The sequence below is a fragment of the Danio rerio genome, chromosome 8 (assembly GCF_052040795.2).
Source record: "Danio rerio strain M-AB ecotype USA chromosome 8, GRCz13ab, whole genome shotgun sequence".
Lineage (NCBI taxonomy): Eukaryota > Metazoa > Chordata > Actinopteri > Cypriniformes > Danionidae > Danio > Danio rerio.
The window spans coordinates 33,519,352-33,539,201 of record NC_141028.1 but is presented as its reverse complement, the minus strand read 5'-3'; the positions used below and the strand labels follow the sequence as shown (position 1 = coordinate 33,539,201).

Here is a 19,850-nt window from a genome sequence, read left to right as displayed (position 1 = left end):
AAGTTTCTGCTCTGTCGGTTGACCGTTCGTACAATTAAACAAAATCTGATTCATTTAAACCATTTATTTTCATTTAGCTTTTAACAATATTACAAACAAAGGGTTACATTAAATTTGAATTAACAATCTTGAAACCATCCCCATTATTCCCTCTCTCTTCTTAGATGGGATGGCAGGCTAAGTCAAAGGTGAGCCCTAGTTTGGGCATCTTTGATTTAGTGGGTGTCTTCTGTAAATTGCTGTGAAATGTATAAGTCTTTATAAATTTTGAACACTTTGACATAAAGTATAAATAAATCTAATCAGGACATTATCTAATATTGGCCTACAGGACATAAAACTAACATGTACATTGCTTTGATTTAATTAGGGAACCTTTGAATATTATGTTGGGCAGTCAGGGTGTCTGAAAATATAACAACCAAATGTTGCTTTAGTGCTGTTAATGTGAAGTATGGTTAACATTAATTTTATATGACTTTCTAATTACAGAACCTGTTAACCAACAGTCCCCCAAAAACACATGTGTTCATATTTCTGATGGGGAAATATTCAATTCATCTTTATTTCTATAGCGCTTTTACAGTTGTGTCAAAGCAGCTTCACATAGAAGATTATAGTAAATTGAAACGGTGTCAGTTCAGTTTTCAGTGTTGAAACTCGATTTATTTCTAAAACATACTAGGCGGTGAAATAAACATTTGTGTATCAATTTTTTATTATTTTTTTATTATTATTGCTTAAACTGGCAATACAAGAACATCATAACAAGGTCCAAGGGATCACAGACAGATTTTAAAAAGGTAAATAATACACATAGTAATAAATAATATATAAAAACACATACAGATACAAATAATACCATTAGACAGAAAGGGAAAAAATAAAAATAATAGAAGTATAATATTTATTATAATAATAAATTAATAATACTAACAATACTAAATTAAACAAACAAATGAATAAAATTACAACGACACTTAAAGAAGTAACCAGAGAATTTTCTGTAAATACATCTGCATAATATTTCAGGAATTCAGGTTTTTTTATTCTTAAAAGTTGAAGTGATTTTAGGAGGGAGTCAAATTCTATTCTAAAATGAGCAAATAATGGATAATTATTTACATTATAATTTTGGTTTATATAAGCACACAAAAAGCTTTAGTCAGTTAGTTGGTTAACTTTAAATACGTCTTTAATGTATTTCTAGCATTAAAAGGGCCAAATCATCTTATTGGTTTAAGAACCTGTTTAGTCCCACCTCCAGTCTGTGATTGGTTGATAGCGCTGTCCGTCACTTAACCTCCCTGTTGCTGTGATGGTGCCTGGAGTTCTCGCGCATCACAGTGAGGCCAATGACACACACACACACACACACACACCGAGCACTGAATGATCTCTCAACGGACACGCACGATACATTCAACCGGGATGCTTTTAGAAAAGGTAAGGACAACTACTCTTATCTATTCTTATCATATTCAGTGATTGCCAAAAAAACATGACGAATTCGTGTATGGGTACAAATTGTTAACAAGGCTTCCAGATACCATTTGTTTAGAAATCAATCGACAGATGCTGATGTTGATGTACCTGTCCTTATTACCAAGCAGCAGTCATTATGGAAGCTTTAATGTAAATTATAATTAATCTTTAATGCAGATAATAGCGTCGGCTTATTAAAAAATAGCTGTTATTATGTGAAATATTTTATTATAATATTGCACTGACTTTAAATAGGAACCAAAATCTAAGACGCATTCGTTTAATCTTCTAGGACGTGTTTAAAATACGTTTTTAATAACACATTTTACCTCTAGTTGCCTAACATTATTATAACTATTTATTTGATTAATATTATATTTACAATTCACTATTTCCTATCTTATTCATGTAATTAAATGTTACATTAATGAAGCTTTACAATAAATATAAAATCCTTTGATCAAGTGCCATGTGCGATTAATAGCGTTGAGAATTTGTGGGGGTCTACAGCGTCTCTCAGGTGTAAATAATAAAAGCCCTCATCAGTGTTTGAACAGTACAGGTGTGCGAATCTCTGGGCCTGAATGAATAGATCTGATCCCAAATGGCTACTGAATAGAAGTATTAATTTGCAGAGAATATTATAATTTATGATACCAAATGATCCTTTCTAGTTTCTCAGGGATTGATGTCAACTTTTGTTCAGTCTCCTTTGATGACTCCTTAGTTTGATGACATGAAACATGGTTTTAGGTATGAGATTAAAGGTGCTTTGATGGGCTGGGAATATATTACCAGAGCACAATGCAACGGAAACAGCCTTTTTTGTGGTTTCGCGGCATAATCTGCATGTTTTCCCCCTCAAAGGTCCAAACATCAATTGAACTCCTTAATTATGTTCCTTTTTTAAGGGCTCATTATAATGGACATATTCAGACATGTATCAACATGTTCTAAAGCATGTGCAATGCTTGTAGTTTCATGCATTTTAATGCAGTTATTTAGAGTTAGCGGTTTAATTTTAGAACAAGGCAGAACCTGTTAATTTAATGCTTTCTTTTCCTTGCTTAAAAGTGTATGATATATAGTATTTTAATATAACATACTCTTTTTTTTAAATTTTATTTTCCATTTAAGAAAGTTTACTTACAATTGCTTTCGTTTTAACTACTTCATTCCTCAGTAAATTATTTGAAATTGGGTGGCTACGTGATGGAAATTCCAGATTGGCACCTCTGGCCCCCTATTGTCCCTGATCTTTTCACCACTGAGTTCTTTTCCCCCTCTCTAGCCATGTGTCTCAATCAAAACACACACAGGGGGGCTTTGTGTAGCTGTACCAATGAGTGTGTACACAGAAATTGCATGCTGAGTATGTACTACATTTAATTTGGTACTTGCTTCTCAACTATTTAAAAATGATATACTTTATAGAAAAAAGTTAGGAAATGCATTGGTGTTTGGGACATTTCGCTGCCTCAAATGTGACAGTAAAGTAGATGTAAACAGCAAAAATCTGCCCAAGGCACTTGAAAAATGTGGAAACATTATTTGAGCAACCCCTAAGCACTTTTTGTTTGATTTTGTATTTTTAATCCGTTAGATGTGTTCCTAATCTCACTAAATATAGCTGGGAAGTTATGTTGTGATTCTCTTGTGTATAGTAGCAATCCAGCACATACAAATCAGGACTTTAATCCACAAATAGAAATACACTGGATAAATCACATGCATACATTTGTATTTTACATGCATAGCACTTAATTGAGTAAAACAGAGTAATTTAAGTCATTTGTTTTTATTTAAAAAAAACAACAAAGACATAACAAAGCACAGAGTTTCAGAGTTGAAGGCGGTCTGTGAGAAAACATTTTGCGTTCTTGGACATGTCATTTACAATAATGGTTTGTGTCCACTAAATTCGACCTTTTTAGAACACTATTTGCATGGCCTGTTGCTGAGCATCCATTTTACGCTAAGTGCTGCAGTTATAAAACATTTGCAGTCAAAAATGTTTTGGTCGCAGTGGACAAGACTTGAGCCCAAAAATTAGCATTTTCAAAATATGATATTTTTGTGTAGATAATGTAGTTTGTGGAACCTTCATAAACTGAATAACAAGTGAAAAAAAGAAAACACACACAGATGCAAATTGTTTATTGATAAATATTTGTGTGTAGTTAAAAAAAAATTGTTATTTTTTGTATAACATGTAATATAAATATATAAAATGGGGATAAATAAATTTGCCATCTTGCTCCAGCAAAAGTGACCGGAACAAGTTTGACAATATAATCACGACTTGCAATTAGTAAATATGCATCTCCAATACACATAAATAAATGAGAAAATAAACAAAATAAACAAGGAACCGATGAACACAATAAGTTATTCATTCATTTTCCTTTGGCTTAGTCCCTCTTTTTCATCTGGGGTTTTTCACAGCAGAATGAACCACCTACTTATCTAGCATATGTTATACATAGGGGATGGGTGGGAAACACCCATACACTACAACCAATTTAGTTTATTCAATTCACCTATAGCACATGTCTTTGGGGAAACCAGTGCACCCAGTGGAAACCCACGCAAACACAGGGAGAACATTCAAACTCCACAAAGAAATACCTCGAACCAGCTACCTTCTTGCTGTGAGGCGACAGTGCTAACTACTGAGCCACAGCACAATAAATAAACATTGTAATAGAAACACACACTAGGAAACAAGGTCAACTACCGAAGATAAGCACATTTTACACATGATATTTATTGCACAAGTCATTTTTCACATCACATAAGCTTGTTTGTGCTTTGTTTGTGTTATTAGGCTAAAAAAAATCATATTAGTATTTGAATTCATCAGGCTGAAATTCATATATCATTGCATCTTATTAATATAATTACTTTCTGTAATGAAAATGCCTGTATTTTAGAGAAAAGGATTTTCTAGAATAACTCAGCCAGTGATTTTTTTTTTCTTCAACAAGGGGCCTCTGATGTCCCATGTGTTGAGTGTTTATCTTATGTGCAGATCAGAGCTGGAGTGGTCTCTGTGGATGATGCTTAACGCTTAGTCAGTGCTGTTGTCCTGCGGGGCATGAAGGGAGTCACACAGCTGATGTAAGTACTGCATTTCTAAATACTGCCCCTGAGATCATAGAGCTAATGGTGGAGTGTAGAAGAGAACAGCTGAATGAGGAGATTCTTAAGAGGAGTCACACATACTGAAGATGGCATTTTAGAAGATTTAAATAGCAAAATATACACTTTAAATGGGATAACTGACCTTTAAAAATTACATTCCAAACATGTTTGACATAAGGTTAAATAAAGGACGAAGCAGCTGAAAATCTAGATTTCAACAAGTCCATAACCCCAGCTTTTCCTTTAAATAATTGCACAACATTTTAGCAATGTTTTATAAATGTTGATAAAAAAAACAATATAGACTGATGGTGTTTCCATTACCCATTCTTTTTTCTCTCTTTCCTGAGATAAGCCATTGCATAAACTACGACACAGCATGTTGGTATGTTTATGTACAGTATATTGCAGCTATTTATTATATGCAAGGAAAGCCCCTCTTGGGAGTATCTGAGGTGTTTATTAGTAGTTTAGATTACAGTTAATGATTTAATAAAGGAACTGCTCATTAATATTTCAATCTTTTTTAGTTTATATTAGTTTATATTGTTTATAAATGTATATTGTTAGTTTAGTTTTAATTATAGTTTAGTTTAATATACTTTGTTTATATTAGCAGTGTTTGCTGTAAAACATGAGCTATTTTCAATTTCACTTTGAAGGGTAATGCAGCAATGAACTTTTTGTTATTTAACAAGACAGAGTTTACTTAGAAATCTTGGTGTTAGTTCACTTTAAAGATTTGCTCATCATTTACTTATCCTCGTATCCTTTCAAACCCATAAGCCTTTTATTCATCTTGAGAACACAAACAAAGCTGTTTTTAATTTAATCTGAGAGATTTCTTCATAAAGAGAGCAAAAGGAAATCTATTTGAGGATAAGTAAACGATGACAGAATTGTTTATTTTGAGGTGAACTTACTGACTAAATAGACAAATAATACATAAGCTGGTGTAATTATGTATACGTCAGAAAGGGGATGGAAAAGCGCGAATCATTATCCAGACAATTGCACATCCATGCACTTGAAAGGATCGTTTTAGGATTCCTGCTTGCTTTATACTTTAAAAGACAATTCTGTCAGCAAGTGAATCTTTGCAGCTCTTTTAGCAATCAGCAACTACACACACACACACACACACACACACACACACACACACACATACACATTCAAAAGTGTTTGAAGCCTGAAGATTTGAGTATTCACAAGAAACATCACTCTATGTTGTGTGTCGACTCTTGCTACATAGAGGGTGTGAAGTAGAGCAATCTGAAATATATAAATAAAAGAAATGAATGAATGCTTTACATGCATCATTGATTACGTAGATAGGTTTACTGTTTACATAATAATTAAGTAATCGTCAGAATGACTGATATTTTAATATAAGATAGAAGTTATTTTTATTTGTCATAGAATGCATTATAGTTATTGTTCTTGTTGCATTATTGTGTTGTTAATCAGAAATATCTCCCTAGCTGCAAATGAGCATCTAAATTGAATTCTAAAGAATCACTTGACTTGAAATAATAATGGAAATTATAATTTTAAATCACAGAAATAAATTACATTTTAAAATATCTTCTAAGACAGAAAATAGTTATTTCAAACTGTTAAAATATTACAAATTATTTTTAAAAAGTTGAAGTCTTGAATAAATGTAATATGTTTGCCGTATGACTGACGGCACTGGAATTAAGCTCTTGTTTTCAGTGAGTGAAGGAAAAATAATTAAATCTACTTGACTTGAAGACATGCTTTTGGTTCTCATTAGGTTTTTTTTAAATCACTGATTATTTATGGCACATTTTTATATCATAATAAGCTTATTTTAGCACCAGCTTAGCTCTAATACACTTTTTGCTGATCTGGATAATATAGCTTTAATTCAGACTTTCAGATGATCATAAAAATACAAGAACATGGGAATACAGTTTTGGTTTGTTATACACCACTGGATTGTGTTCCAGTATAATCTGCAGAAAAACACAATCACATCTATAAAGGTGTCTGTACAGGTGCAGCATTTTGTATTTTTGAAAGAAGACTGCATTTATTTGTTTACAAATACATTACTTTTGTAAAATATAGTCACAGGACACTTTATTAGGTACACCTGTCCAACTGCTCGTAAGCACAAATTTCTAATCAGCCAATCACATGGCAGCATCTCAATGCATTTAGGCATGTAGACATGGTCAAGACGATCTGCTGCAATTCAAACCGAGGATCAGAATGGGAAAGAAAAGTGATCTAAGTGACTTTAAACATGGCATGGTTATTGGTGCCAGACTGGCTGGTCTGAGTTTTTCAGAAACTGCAGATCTACTGGGATTTCAACGCACAACCATCTGTTGGGTTTACAGAGAATGGATCGAAAAAGACAAAATATCCAGTAAGTGGCTGTTCTGTGTGCGCAAATGCCTTTTTGATGCCAGAGGTCAGACTGGTTTGAGCCGATAAAAAAACAACAGTTATGCAGAAGACCACAGTGTACTCATGTTCTGATGGCTACTTCCAGCAGGATAATGCACCATGTCATAAAGTGCGAATCATCTCAGGCTGGTTTCTTGAACATGACATTGAGTTCACTGTACTCAGTTGGCCTACACAGTCACCAGAACTCAATCCAATAGAGCACTTTTGGGATGAAGTGGAATGGGAGATTTGCATCATAAATGTGCAGCTGATAAATCTGCAGCAACTGTGTGATGCTATCATGCCAACATGGACCAAACTCTCTGGGCAATCTTTCCAGTACATTTTTGAGTCTATGCCACAAAGAATTAAAGCAGTTCTGAAGACAAAAAGGGGTCTAAGCCGGAACTAGTAAGGTGTGCCTAATAAAGTGGCCATTTGTTGTAGTTATAAATGTAAAAAATAACTTGCTTTTATGTAATTATATTTATGAATAATAAATGTATGCCCTAGATGCAAAAGTGATATTACAATTTAATTAAATTAATTGAATTTACTATTTAAAGGGTTTGTATTTAGGGCGAAGCAGTGGGGCAGTAGGTAGTGCTGTTGCCTCACAGCAAGAAGGTTGCTGGGTTGCTGGTTCGAGCCTCAGCTCAGTTGGCGTTTCTCTGTGGAGTTTGCATGTTCTCCCTGCATTTGCGTGGGTTTCCTCCGAGTGCTCTGGTTGCCCCCACAGTCCAAAGATATGCAGTACAAGTGAATTGGGTAGGCTAAATTGTCCATAGTGTATGAGTGTGTGTGTGAATGTGTGGATGTTTCCCAGAGATGGGTTGCGGCTGGAAGGACATCCGCTGCGTAAAAACTTGCTGGATAAGTTAGCGGTTCATTCCGCTGTGGCGACCCCAGATTAATAAACTAAGCCGACATGAAAATGAATGAAGGTTTGTATTTATTTTTGAAAAATGTTCAGCTTTCCATTTCCATTTTGTCATTCTTGTTATCTTGACAAAAAAGTTGCTTAATATTTATCATGTAAACATTATCTCTTGTTCAATATTTAAGTTTATGCATATTGCAACATCATAAAGTCACTTTTGATATGACTTTTAATGCATCTTTGTAAAAAAAAAGTATTTCTTTCTCTGATATTTTATAACTGCCTCATACATCATGAGTTTTGTTTTAATGTGGAGTATAAGGTTTGAGGTGTTTGTTTTATATGTGCTGTTGGTGCTCAGCGGCTCTAGAGAGTGAAATGAGGCACTCTGTGTTCTAATATTCGGCTCTTCTGGGACGTTGTTACAAGAACTACATCAGCAAACTCACCCTAATTGCATCCTCAAACAAACACAAATGCACACACTGAGCCCCAGTCAAATTTGCAGTAAGACTTTTATTTAATTTATATAAAAAATTATAAATGCATCATAAATGCACCGGATCCTCCAACACTAGCACTTTACATTCTATTCTAAATCTGTGTAATGGTTTCTTCTTCTTTTCTTTAATAAAAAACCCCACTATGTACACTCATCTTAATTAAAGCTTAACACTTGAACTACCGAGGCGGCCATTTTGACCGTTTATAATTTTTGCAATTTAATAACTTTGTTGAAATAAAACACAAATATTTACTCTTCCTAAATATGTGGATATTTCTTTCAAACATTGTTAATTTAATAAAATTACAAAGCATAAAAAGGTTTTGATTATTTCTACCTTTAAAGGTGCAATAGATGATCTGCCATAATGCTAACCGTTAGCATGATAGCTTTAAAAACACAGTCCGTCCCCTGCCATCCAAAGCCACGTTTCCTGAAATCATGAAGGCGCATTGTAAAGATGACAGACACTCCTCTAAATAATGTCATTCGCCAATTAGAAAATTCTATAGTACTTTATTATGCTTCAATTCCGAACAAAAACTGTATTGTATCTAGTACATATTCAGATGTGTAGTTAGCAAGCAAAACTTAAAACGCATGACCAAACCCATTCTGTGTGAATAGCCTTTCATGCTGGGTTCACACCAAACATGGAGCTCCAAATATTTTTAGCACATGTGACTTTTCAGCTCAAGTTGAATTATTTGAACTTTTTGTGTTTGAATTTACTGTATCTACATGTGTCAATACTTCTTTTGCTTTTGGTTTGAGCCAGGCATTATTGTATCAAATCAAAAATTCTAATCAAAATTTTGGATCGGCTGCTAATTTTGATTAAAGCTTAATGGGTTAATGGGCAAAAAAAAAAATACAAAAAATTCTTTAAAAAGTGTGCTAAAAAGTACAAATACTACTATAAGATAATTTACTCTCTGTATGTGTACTGTTGTTATCATGGTCTTGATGTATTCTCTCTCTCTCTCCAGGTTAACAGGAAAGTTGTAGTTGAGTCACTCCAGTTTAAATTGGAGATTTAGGATCCACTAAAAAGACTCGGATTAGGATCTCTGCTAATCCCAGAGAGAAGACTAAAGCCAGTCAGAAGCTCAGAAAAAACCCCAACACATGAACCAAAGAGAAGCAGTGACTCCCTGTTTGCCTCCTTTCTGACCGACAAACCAGCTGAAGATGTTAAATGAGAGGAAGCCCCGTACAAGATGCCAGGGTCACCGACAGCCTCAAGGAGGCTTATTATTATAGCAGCCAGGCAACAATCACAGCCTTCATCGCTCTCAATGCTGATCCTCGGGCTATTTTTATCGGTGACACAATGCAGCAATTAAATGGGGCATTTGTGATGAGACTGGGGGAGATGCAGGACTGAGGGAAGAACAGCACTGGGCATCTGGACCACACTCATTGTCTGCTCGTTTATTTTTGGATATGTGTGTAACCTTGAGCTCAGATGGGGCCGTAATGAGCTAATTTTGGGACACGACACAGACGTTCAGGACAACATGTGAAGGTGAGGAAGAAGAGCTGTGTGTATGTGTGATAATGCTTTTCTAGTGTGAAATTATATTTTTATTATACATTTATTTTGTTTGATTTTTTTTGAAATATGGTCATTATATTATAAAGAAATTCACTGAATAATTGATTGTATTATATTTTATTGTAAAAACTGTTTAATATTATTTAATTATTTATATCATATTATAATATAATTATTTTAATATATATTAATTTCTTAATTTCTTAAATCTTCTGTATAAAATCTTTTCAGTATTAAAAAGTAATTAGACTCCAAATATATAATTTTACTGCAATATCCTGGAGATTAATTATTTGTAATATTTCATTTTATTTTGTATATAAGTACACCCCTCACAAATCTCTCTTTTAAATTCATATTTTTAATAGGAAGCTATACAATATTATATTTGTGCATATACATTAGATTAGTTAGTACTGAAGCTAAAACTGGAGCTTATCTAAAAATAACTTCTAATAACAATCCAAAAACTAGTGCAGCCAAATCTTTGTTATAGAAAAATAGTAAAGACAAATTTTAAAAATAGGAAAAATTAAGAGAAGCAAAAATGTGAAAAATTTAGTTGAATTTTTGTAAGTTGTAATTTTTAGGCAATATTTTGATTGAATTTAATTGTATCATCTTTCAATTTCTAAATATGTTTGGTGTGTTTAAATGCACCAAAACGCATTGCCTATATTCACTGAGAAATAGATAAAAATATTCAGTTTCAAAATGGGTGTACTCAATAATGCTGTGTATATATATTCCCATCCCATATAGAAATCTGGTATACAGCGGTATATGTATATGTATATATATATGTATACTGTATAATAATAATATTGTGTACACACACACACACACACACACACACACACACACACACACACACACACACACACACACACACACACACACACACACACACACACACACACACACACACACACACACATGTTCAAAATGGTTATTGTTCAACATTTTTAACATATCAGAGGAATTTTATAACTCTCTTTTATTGCTTTTTATTTATAATTAACACTATTCTGCAAATGGCCGATACGGTGGCTCAGTGGTTAGCAAAGGTCACAGGTTCGAGGCATTTCTGTGTGGAGTTTACATGTTCTCCCCGTATTCGCATGGTTTTTCTCTGAGTGCTCTGGTTTACCCCACTGTCCAAAGACATGCGCTATTGGTGAATTGAATAAGCTAAATTGGCTGTATAGTGTATGAGTGTGAATGTGAGTGTGTATGGGTATTTTCCAGTACTGGGTTGCAGCTGGACAGGCAATCACTATGTAAAACATGCAGGATATGTTGGTGGTTCATTCATGTGGCGACCCCTGATGAATAAAGAGACAAAGCCAAAGGAAAATGAATGAATGAATAACCTTTTGTAAAAACCTTGATAATACAGATAAAGTTAAACTGTGAAATTTGTTTTAAGTAGTGCTAAAGTGGAGATTTATGATTAATGAAAACTCTTTTTGAGAAAACACCCTTAAAAAATTGTGTATTCTCATTGAAATCTACAGACTCAAATGAATCAAGTTTTTGCCTGTCATATTTCTCCTTATTGATTAATCACGTAGCTTTTTATATAATAATTTCAAAAATGTAGAATAATATTGAAATGACCTTTATTATACATGATATCATTATATTATGTGCTCCTTAAAGATGCCATTGTTTTGAGTGTGTAAATTGTTGTTTGTGTCAGGTGTTGGTGTAGTTCCAGGTCTCCTGCCATGAGCACTTCCCCCCAGTGGCGTGTGGCAGGATGACAGCCGTGTATCCGGCTGTGGGGGTCTCTGTCGGGGTCTCATCCGTGGGTCCGCAGCGTTATGCCCGCTGGAGCCGTCAAGACAGCTCTGACATCTGCACAGATGATGAGGGGACTCAGGCGCGCCGCCTCACGCCGCTGGAGAAGCTCAATCTGGACATGTGTCAGGATGAGAAGATGGTCCGAGAGCTCACCGTGGGCCGACGCATCGGCTTCTACAAGATACGCGGTGAGATTGGCTGCGGAAACTTCTCTCATGTCAAGCTGGGCATCCATGCACTGACCAAAGGTAATTGTACACATGCTTTGATTTTTCTCTGTAAGCTTCAGTACTGCCCTCCAAAGGCAAAGTGCAGTATCTACGTAGACACTAAACTTGAACTAAGTGTCTTCTTGCTTTTGTTTATAAACTAAAATGGATTTTCTAGTCAAAGCAATCGTCACAATCTTGTTTCTCTAAAATGTTGAGAATTTGTCACAAGATGAAGAGATGTCACTTAACTTAATATCAACAACAAAATGTGTAGTTACTGCATTTTGTCTTTGTACCTATGTCCAGCTTATTGACACTGTAAATGGAATGCTCATACAACCTATTGAATCAGTCTTTGTTTAAAAGTGTACTGAGCCCAGAAGTTTGACCAGCAGTTTATTGTTGAATGTGGAAGTATGATGATTTCTGCTTATGTGCTTATGATAAAAAAAACAATGAACATTTATTTGCATTTATGAATGTTTTATATCATCTTTGCGTCAATTTACAAAAAACGAATTACCGCTTATGCAAGGTGTTTCTAATGCAGCGTCTATAAATCTGAGAGAAATTTGATGTTATTCTCTCCTCTGAATACAGTCATTGTTCTCATACGTCATTTTTTCCTTTTTTTAAAGTCTTAATAACTCCATCGTTGAGTTTTTATTTTTATTTTTCATTATTTCAGCCAATAGTATTGTAAATAAATTATTTGTTGTACTTTCTTATTCACTGTGATCTAAGTTTACCCAACTATAGTGCCTTTCGCTACTGAGATTCTCAGATTCTCTGAGAAGGGTATGTTGATAAACCTGACTTTACTACAAAACAGGGTTTTCATAATTAAATTACAATTAGTGAAATACATTAAATAGATGTGGTATGAATTATTAGTTTGTAAGTTCAGGCATCATATTGAGCTGTTCTGTCTACCTCAAAAGTCAGACACATTAAATTTAATTTAAATTTAAAGTAAGTCTGTTCTTGCGTGGAAATTTTGTTTTTATATATTAGGCTATGTGTAATCTATTATCTTTAAATTGTACAAAAGTATAATTTTTGTATTTTTAGTGGTTTTATTTTTTTCAACTGACACATTGCAAAGTGACTGGAACACTGGAACACAAAAGTCTTTTTTTTGTATAAGACAGGCTTTTAGAAAATTGTTCATTAAGAATATAAACTTCAGATATTAATTTCCAAACATCTGTATTATTTTATATATACTTTACATAAATTATTTTTATTATTTGTCATTTAATTATATTGCATTATTTTAACATTTTTATAAATTATAATAATTATTTTTTATGCATTTGTTTATTTTAATTGTCACATCATTACTTAACATGTTGATATTTCTGATTAAAATAATTATGTCTAGTATGCAAGTGAAATATTCACTATACACTGCTTGGGTTGGTAAAATATTTAAACGTTTGAAAAAATATTATGCTCACCAAGGCCATATTTATTTGATCAAAATGCAATAAAACAGTAAATTATTATTACAATCTAAAACAACTGATGTCTATTTTAATAAATAAAATTTATTCCAGGGATGAAAACGGTGACTTTTCTGACCCTTCACAAGTAATTTTACAGTACTGATTCAGTGCTACGTTGCACAGTCAAATTTTTTATTTTCATTATTTTTTTTTAACTTACCCCCCTTTTTACTCCACCTCAAACTTTTTTAACAGTAATGTATATAGAATTTTAATAGACTATATTGATTTTAATATTAAATATTGTATTTTAAGATATTATTTACTTTAAAAATAATAATTTTGTAATTTATAAATTATATATATTTTTTAATTTATTTGGATATTAACTTATCACTTAAGGTGTATACAACTGTGAAAACTATATATATATTTAATCCCAAATAGGGAATAATTGTTTATGTAATACATAAAATTTTAATTAATATTCAGTTAATAAAAAGATTACATTTTAAATAGCATTTTCCTGGCAAATTCAACTTCCCGGCTGTTAAATTTAATTTTTACCTAAAATAAATGTAAAAAATATATTGTTGAAATGCTTTTAATGACTTGAGTGTTTTTTGACATGGGCAAGTGTATTTGTTATTGTGTTGTTGTGTATCTGTGTCCAAACAGTGAGGTCTTCATTGATCATGTGGAAAGCATGTTCTCGGTCAAAGTCAAGCTGAGACAAGTTGTCTGATCCAGACACAGATGGATCAATTTGAGGAGTCACATTTCTGTCCAGACCTTTAGAATTGCTGTGGGCCTCATCAAAGATTGCTGTGTGTGTAAAGGATAGGAGCCTGTGGTGTGAATTACACACGCAGAGCATTTTCTACTGACTTTTGTGTTGAGCTGCTGCAGATCTTCAGAAGAGAGTGTAGAATGACTCTCCGTATCGCATGACATATCATATCTGACCTGCTCGAAAACTGCTCAAAGGTCTTTCCTTTATTACAGCGGAGCTTTGCTGACTAAACAGTTCCCATAAACAAATTTGATTAGAAAGCATTGATATAATAATATAGTTCAGCCAAAACTGAAAGTGAAATCATTATTTACTCTTGGTGTTGCATCAATGCTGTATGTTATTAGCGCATGTATAATACATATGCAATAATAGAACATTAAAATAACACCAGGTTGAGTAAATTATATATTTTTTAATAATTTAAAAAGGGTGACGCGGTGGCGCAGTAGGTAGTGCTGTCGCCTCACAGAAAGAAGGTCGCTGGTTCGAGCCTCGGCTGGGTCAGTTGGCGTTTCTGTGTGGAGTTTGCATGTTCTCCCTGTGTTCACGTGGGTTTGCTCCAGGTGCTTCGGTTTCCCTCACAATCCAAATACAGATGAATTGGCTAGGATAAATTGTCCGTAGTGTATGAGTGTGATTGGATGTTTCCCAGAGATGGGTTGCAGCTGGAAGGGCATCCGCTGCGTAAAAAATATGCTTGATAAGTTGGCAGTTCATTCCGCTGTGGCAACCCCGGATTAATAAAAGAACTAAGCTGAAAATTGAATGAATGAATGTTAAGCTCCAAAGACGTTTTGAAAGATGTTTTCTGAGAAAATGTACCTGAAACTTAATGTGTTGTCATCCGCAGACAAAGTTGCCATCAAGATCTTGGACAAGACGAAGCTGGACCAGAAGACACAAAGGCTGCTGTCCCGTGAGATATCAAGCATGGAGAAGCTGCACCATCCAAACATCATCCGCCTCTATGAGGTGGTGGAGACTCTGACCCGTCTACATTTAGTGATGGAGTACGCCGGCGGTGGAGAGCTGTACACCAAGATCAGCACTGAGGGCAAGCTCTCCGACATTGACAGCAAGATTGTCTTCTCTCAGGTTCTCTCAGCCGTGAAGCATATGGTAAGATGCACATTGACAGAGTCAAATCAATTGAATTGTTTTCTCTTCTTGACTTGTTGTAGTCCAACTCTTACATTTAAAGCAACAGTTCATCTGAAAATATATATACTAGCATGAAGGTGATTTATTTCTTCAGCAGGACACTACAGAAGATTTTTAGCTAAAAGTGTGATCCTTAGAGATTCATAAAATGGAGTCAAGTCAAAAAGAGAGACATGCAAAACAAAATGAATACCTGTGGCCAAGAAACATTTGTAAACAAATCATGTCAAGAATCATGTGTGTTTCGGTCACACATATGTGATAGTGCAACTTGGTAACTTGCTCTAGATAATTGTCAACATTCTCCGTACCATCTGAAAAAAGGTCAAGATCAGTTAAAAATCTTCAGTAAGGTTCTACTGAAGATTTTTTTCTTATTTTTTCTGTGAACTACAATTTTAAGTAATTTTATGGCACTGTACTTTTTCAATTTGGCTGTAAGATACATAGTTTCACAGTCAATAACATGATGCCCCTTTTGTCAGAAGCTGTTTTATTTTAAAATGCAAAGCAATTCATATGTACAATCCAGAGGTGGGAGCAAGTCACACATGTGCAAGTCACAAGCAAGTCTCTAGTCTTAACCTTCAAGTCTCAAGCAAGTCAAGTCAATTTTTGTCAGACTCAAGTCAAGTCGAGCCACTGCTTATCTCAAGTCAAGTCAAGCCGTAGCTTGGTCTAGCAAGTCATTTTCAAGTCAATCAATCAAATTTTTATTTATTTTTTTTTAAATTTTGCAATTTATATTTACATATGTAACTTTTTGGTTTTGTATGTTATGCTTAATATACAACAAACACTTATTTATTTAACAAAAACAAGTTATTTTGAGTAATTTAACTCAAGTGCAATTCAATTCTCAAGTCATGACTGTCAAGTCCAAGTCAAGTCGAGTGTTTTTCGGATATTTGTCAAGCAAGTCTCAAGTCCTACGTTTTGTGACTTAAGTCTGACTTAAATCAAGTCATGTGACTCAAGTCCCACATCTCTGGTACAATAACATACAAACTCCTACATTATGATTATAATTTTAAAATTCAAACTTCATCTGAGAACTTAATATATTATATTATTATAACATTATATTATGTAAGATTTTATTTGGCTATGATGAGTCATAAATAAGTCTATGTGAATATTGTTATAATTAAAAAAAATTATAATGTACAGATCATATATAGATCTGGAGATTGTTCAGGCCATAGGAGATGTTCAACTTCACTTTCATGTATATCCAACCACTGTCATCAGTCTTGCTGTGTGTATTGGTGCATTATCATCCTGATACACCTCACCACCTTCAGGCACACAGAACTATAAATGCACGATTACACGCCATGCTGGCTCTGTGGGTCATGCCATATACATTTCAAATCCCATTTTTCTAGTTCATCTATCTGATTATCATCAACATTGCCCTCCAAAATATCTGAGGTTGATCTTCCTCTTTTCACAGCATGACAATAACATCATTCACCGAGACCTGAAAGCGGAGAACGTTTTCTACACCTGCAGCACTTGTGTTAAAGTGGGCGACTTTGGCTTCAGCACCGTCAGCCGTCGTGATGAGACCCTTAACACGTTCTGCGGTTCTCCGCCTTACGCCGCTCCGGAGCTCTTTAGAGACGAGCACTACATCGGCGTCTGTGTGGACATCTGGGCTCTGGGGGTCATGCTCTTCTTCATGGTCACTGGCACCATGCCCTTCCGCGCCGAAACCGTGGCCAAACTTAAGCATTGCATTCTGGATGGGACGTACACAGTGCCTACTTGGGTGCCCGAACCGTGTCAGAAACTGATCCGGGGCATCTTACAACCCCAGCCTTCCGACCGCTGCAGCGTGGAGCAGATGATGGCCTGTGAGTGGCTTCAACCAGTGGAGTTTCCCAAAGCCATGGAGCCCTTCAAACTGGACCCGCACCATCTGGTTGAGTCCGGGCCGGGGGAACTAGAAGAGCACGAGATAGAGGTGAGGAACGCGCTGGAGATGTTTGGAATCACCGCGGAGCACATTCGCAACAACCAGGGCAAAGACTGCAGGAGCTCAATCACTGGAGTCTACCGAATCCTCTTACATCGTGCACATAAACGGCAGGCGGTGGAAAGCATGCCAGTGGTTACTCATGTAGTGAACGGGACGGACGCTAAGAAGGAGCGTCTGAAGACTTACAGGAGCCTTAGACATACATCTAAACTCTGCATCATTCTGTGACGCTCAGGAGATTGTGGCCTACAGTAATATTGGCAAATATGGTGGTAAATCTGAGAAAAGGAGGCCGGGCAAAAATGCTGTTATTGTTTAACCTTTTAATCTTTTGCTTAAGGGGAAATATCGTCTCACTTTTCCCATTCTTGCATGAATCCACAAAATCTTAATTTTTTGAATACTTGAATTACAGAGATTAACTTTTGTCTCTCTCTCTCTCAAACAAAAAAAAAAGCACTTGGAGGCATGCCATAGACGACGCTATACTTAGTCAACAGTGCACGAGCAGGCAGTTTCCAGCAACTGACTACTTCCTGTGATATCCCTGTAAATAAAACAGGGGAACTACTTTAGATAATGCTGAGTTCAGACTGCAGGACTTACAAAGTAGTTGTGTCACAGATGTTTTCACACTGCATGACTATCTGGGGTAGCATTCTGCAGCTGCTGTGTTTACACTGTAAGATGGATCGACAACAGGGGGTTTCATACTGTATGACTTTATAATCGGAGAATCACCAACAAGCTTTGTCTTGGCAGGGCCGGAGCAAGCTGAACCGATGTTTTAGGCCAGGGTTGGGAAAACTTGGTCCTGGAGGGTCAGTGTGCTACACCGTTTTAGCTCCAACACTAATCAAACACACCTGAACATGCTGATCAGCGTCTTCAAGATCACTAGAAATCTATAAGCACGTGTGTTAGATTAGAGTTGGAGCTAAACTGTCCAGGACACCGGCCCTCCAGGACTAAGTTTGCCCACCCCTGCTTTAGGCAAACGACCATCACGACGCCCTAAACTCAAAGGTTAAAAAGGAAGTGATCGGCTCGTGAAGTGAAGAGCAGGGTGGGGGGTTGGGGTGTTGAGGACGAAAGTGAGGAGCAGGGGGTGGGGGTGGTGTTGGAGTGGTGTCGCTAACGACCTAGGTCGCCTCTATGGATGCGCCGGCCCTGTGTCTTGATACACAAACTACGTCTCACAACCAAATGCATGTGAGAAATGACACGTAAAGTCACATAGTGTTCCTTATGTTATTAATTACATAATGAGAAAAAAAGCCTTCAGTGGGATTGAAAAGGTACGTATTTTGCTGACCTTTGAAGAGAATTCGCAATTTCTCTGTAGCTGTTTTCTTTTTTTTGATCCAGTTGTAATATTTCTCAGATGACACATCAAACAGACATGGGTGCTCTTTCCACTAGTTTTTCCTTCATTTCTGTCCAAATAGACCAAAAATAAGCACTTTTAACTTCTCTCCCAACCTGCCGCTGGCCTGCAGATACCTATACTAGTGGACGCTGCTCTCTCATTGGCTGTAGGTAATCGCCGATGCCCTTTTCAATTAGAACACATTTCACATGGCATGATTTGAAGATTTGAATCACAGACATGTCCAGATATTTAGCATGCTAGACTCATCGTTTTTAATTGTTCACTCTGTGTGATTGTTACTCACATAAATGACCACCAATTTGCCTGTGATTTCAGGCATTTGTCAGGGCCTTCTCAAAACCTGTCAGCGAGTTAAAATCGGGGATAAAATAATGCAGTCTGAACTCGGCATTAGAACCTTTTGACACACATAGGCTGGTTCCTGGAGTGTTTAGTACATCATTGATTTGCTGCTAAATTCAAATCTGCCCTCCTGAAATGGGTGGCAACGAGACAGAGAAAGACAAGTACATCAATACTTATAAGTACTTTCAATGAAATAATGTTTCAAATAATGGGGGGTTGGGGTTGGGATGATGAACTATCTTATGCAATCTTTTAGCCATGATTCTTGGAGATTTTTTTGTCCACTCAAACCATCCTCCTGACAAGATAAACATACATCCAGGCTTTTTCATAACTTTTTTCATCCTGCAGCGAGAGCAAATTTTGAGCAAATAATCAAAAGGTTGAACAATAAACACATTTGTTTTGCACAGCCTTCTTCGCACATATTTGTAACTCACAGGAATTATAGTTCAGCTAGATATATTTGATATACCTCTTTTGTTATTGTTTTTAATTGAAAATGAGATCAGAGATGCCTCTAATAAACTAGTCTTCTATATGAATGAATGGAGAGAGTGACTGTAAGAGAGTGAAGCAAGAGATTTGTCTTAATGTCTTGGATGACACACATTTTGTTCATAAATGTAATAAAGTGCTTTGGACTGTACTGTTTTGAAAATTCCCTTTTGTCTGGTGTAAGTATCATTTAGGGATAAGAAAATATTTTAGA

At 35.4% G+C, this 19,850-nt stretch overlaps 1 protein-coding gene across 5 annotated transcripts; it reads left to right on the top strand.

The window, feature by feature from the left end:
* Positions 1–1,300: 1,300 nt before the first annotated feature.
* Positions 1,301–19,785, top strand: nim1ka (NIM1 serine/threonine protein kinase a). 5 transcript variants are annotated; one of them, XR_015498078.1, is made up of 7 exons: positions 1,301–1,446; positions 4,517–4,605; positions 9,425–9,963; positions 11,696–12,047; positions 15,106–15,374; positions 16,873–18,197; positions 18,367–19,785. XR_015498078.1 is itself a non-coding variant. In XM_087264873.1 (6 exons), exons 4-6 carry the CDS (start codon positions 11,756–11,758, stop codon positions 17,626–17,628), a joined length of 1,317 nt encoding a protein of 438 aa, XP_087120999.1. In that variant the 5' UTR covers positions 1,301–1,446; positions 4,517–4,605; positions 9,425–9,963; positions 11,696–11,755; the 3' UTR covers positions 17,629–19,785. The 5 variants fall into 5 exon arrangements, 3 of the variants coding, with proteins under 3 accessions (XP_087120999.1, XP_087121001.1, XP_087121000.1); XR_015498079.1 differs by lacking the exon at positions 4,517–4,605; XM_087264873.1 differs by having other exon boundaries at positions 16,873–19,785.
* Positions 19,786–19,850: the final 65 nt, after the last annotated feature.

Excerpts from the sequence above, each read along its gene's own strand:
- nim1ka (XM_087264874.1), top strand. The coding sequence starts at position 11,756 with ATGACAGCCGTGTATCCGGCTGTGGGGGTCTCTGTCGGGGTCTCATCC. Across the intron at positions 12,048-15,105 it reads CATCCATGCACTGACCAAAG|ACAAAGTTGCCATCAAGATC; the intron begins GTAATTGTACAC and ends TGTCATCCGCAG. Across the intron at positions 15,375-16,872 it reads TCTCAGCCGTGAAGCATATG|CATGACAATAACATCATTCA; the intron begins GTAAGATGCACA and ends CTCTTTTCACAG.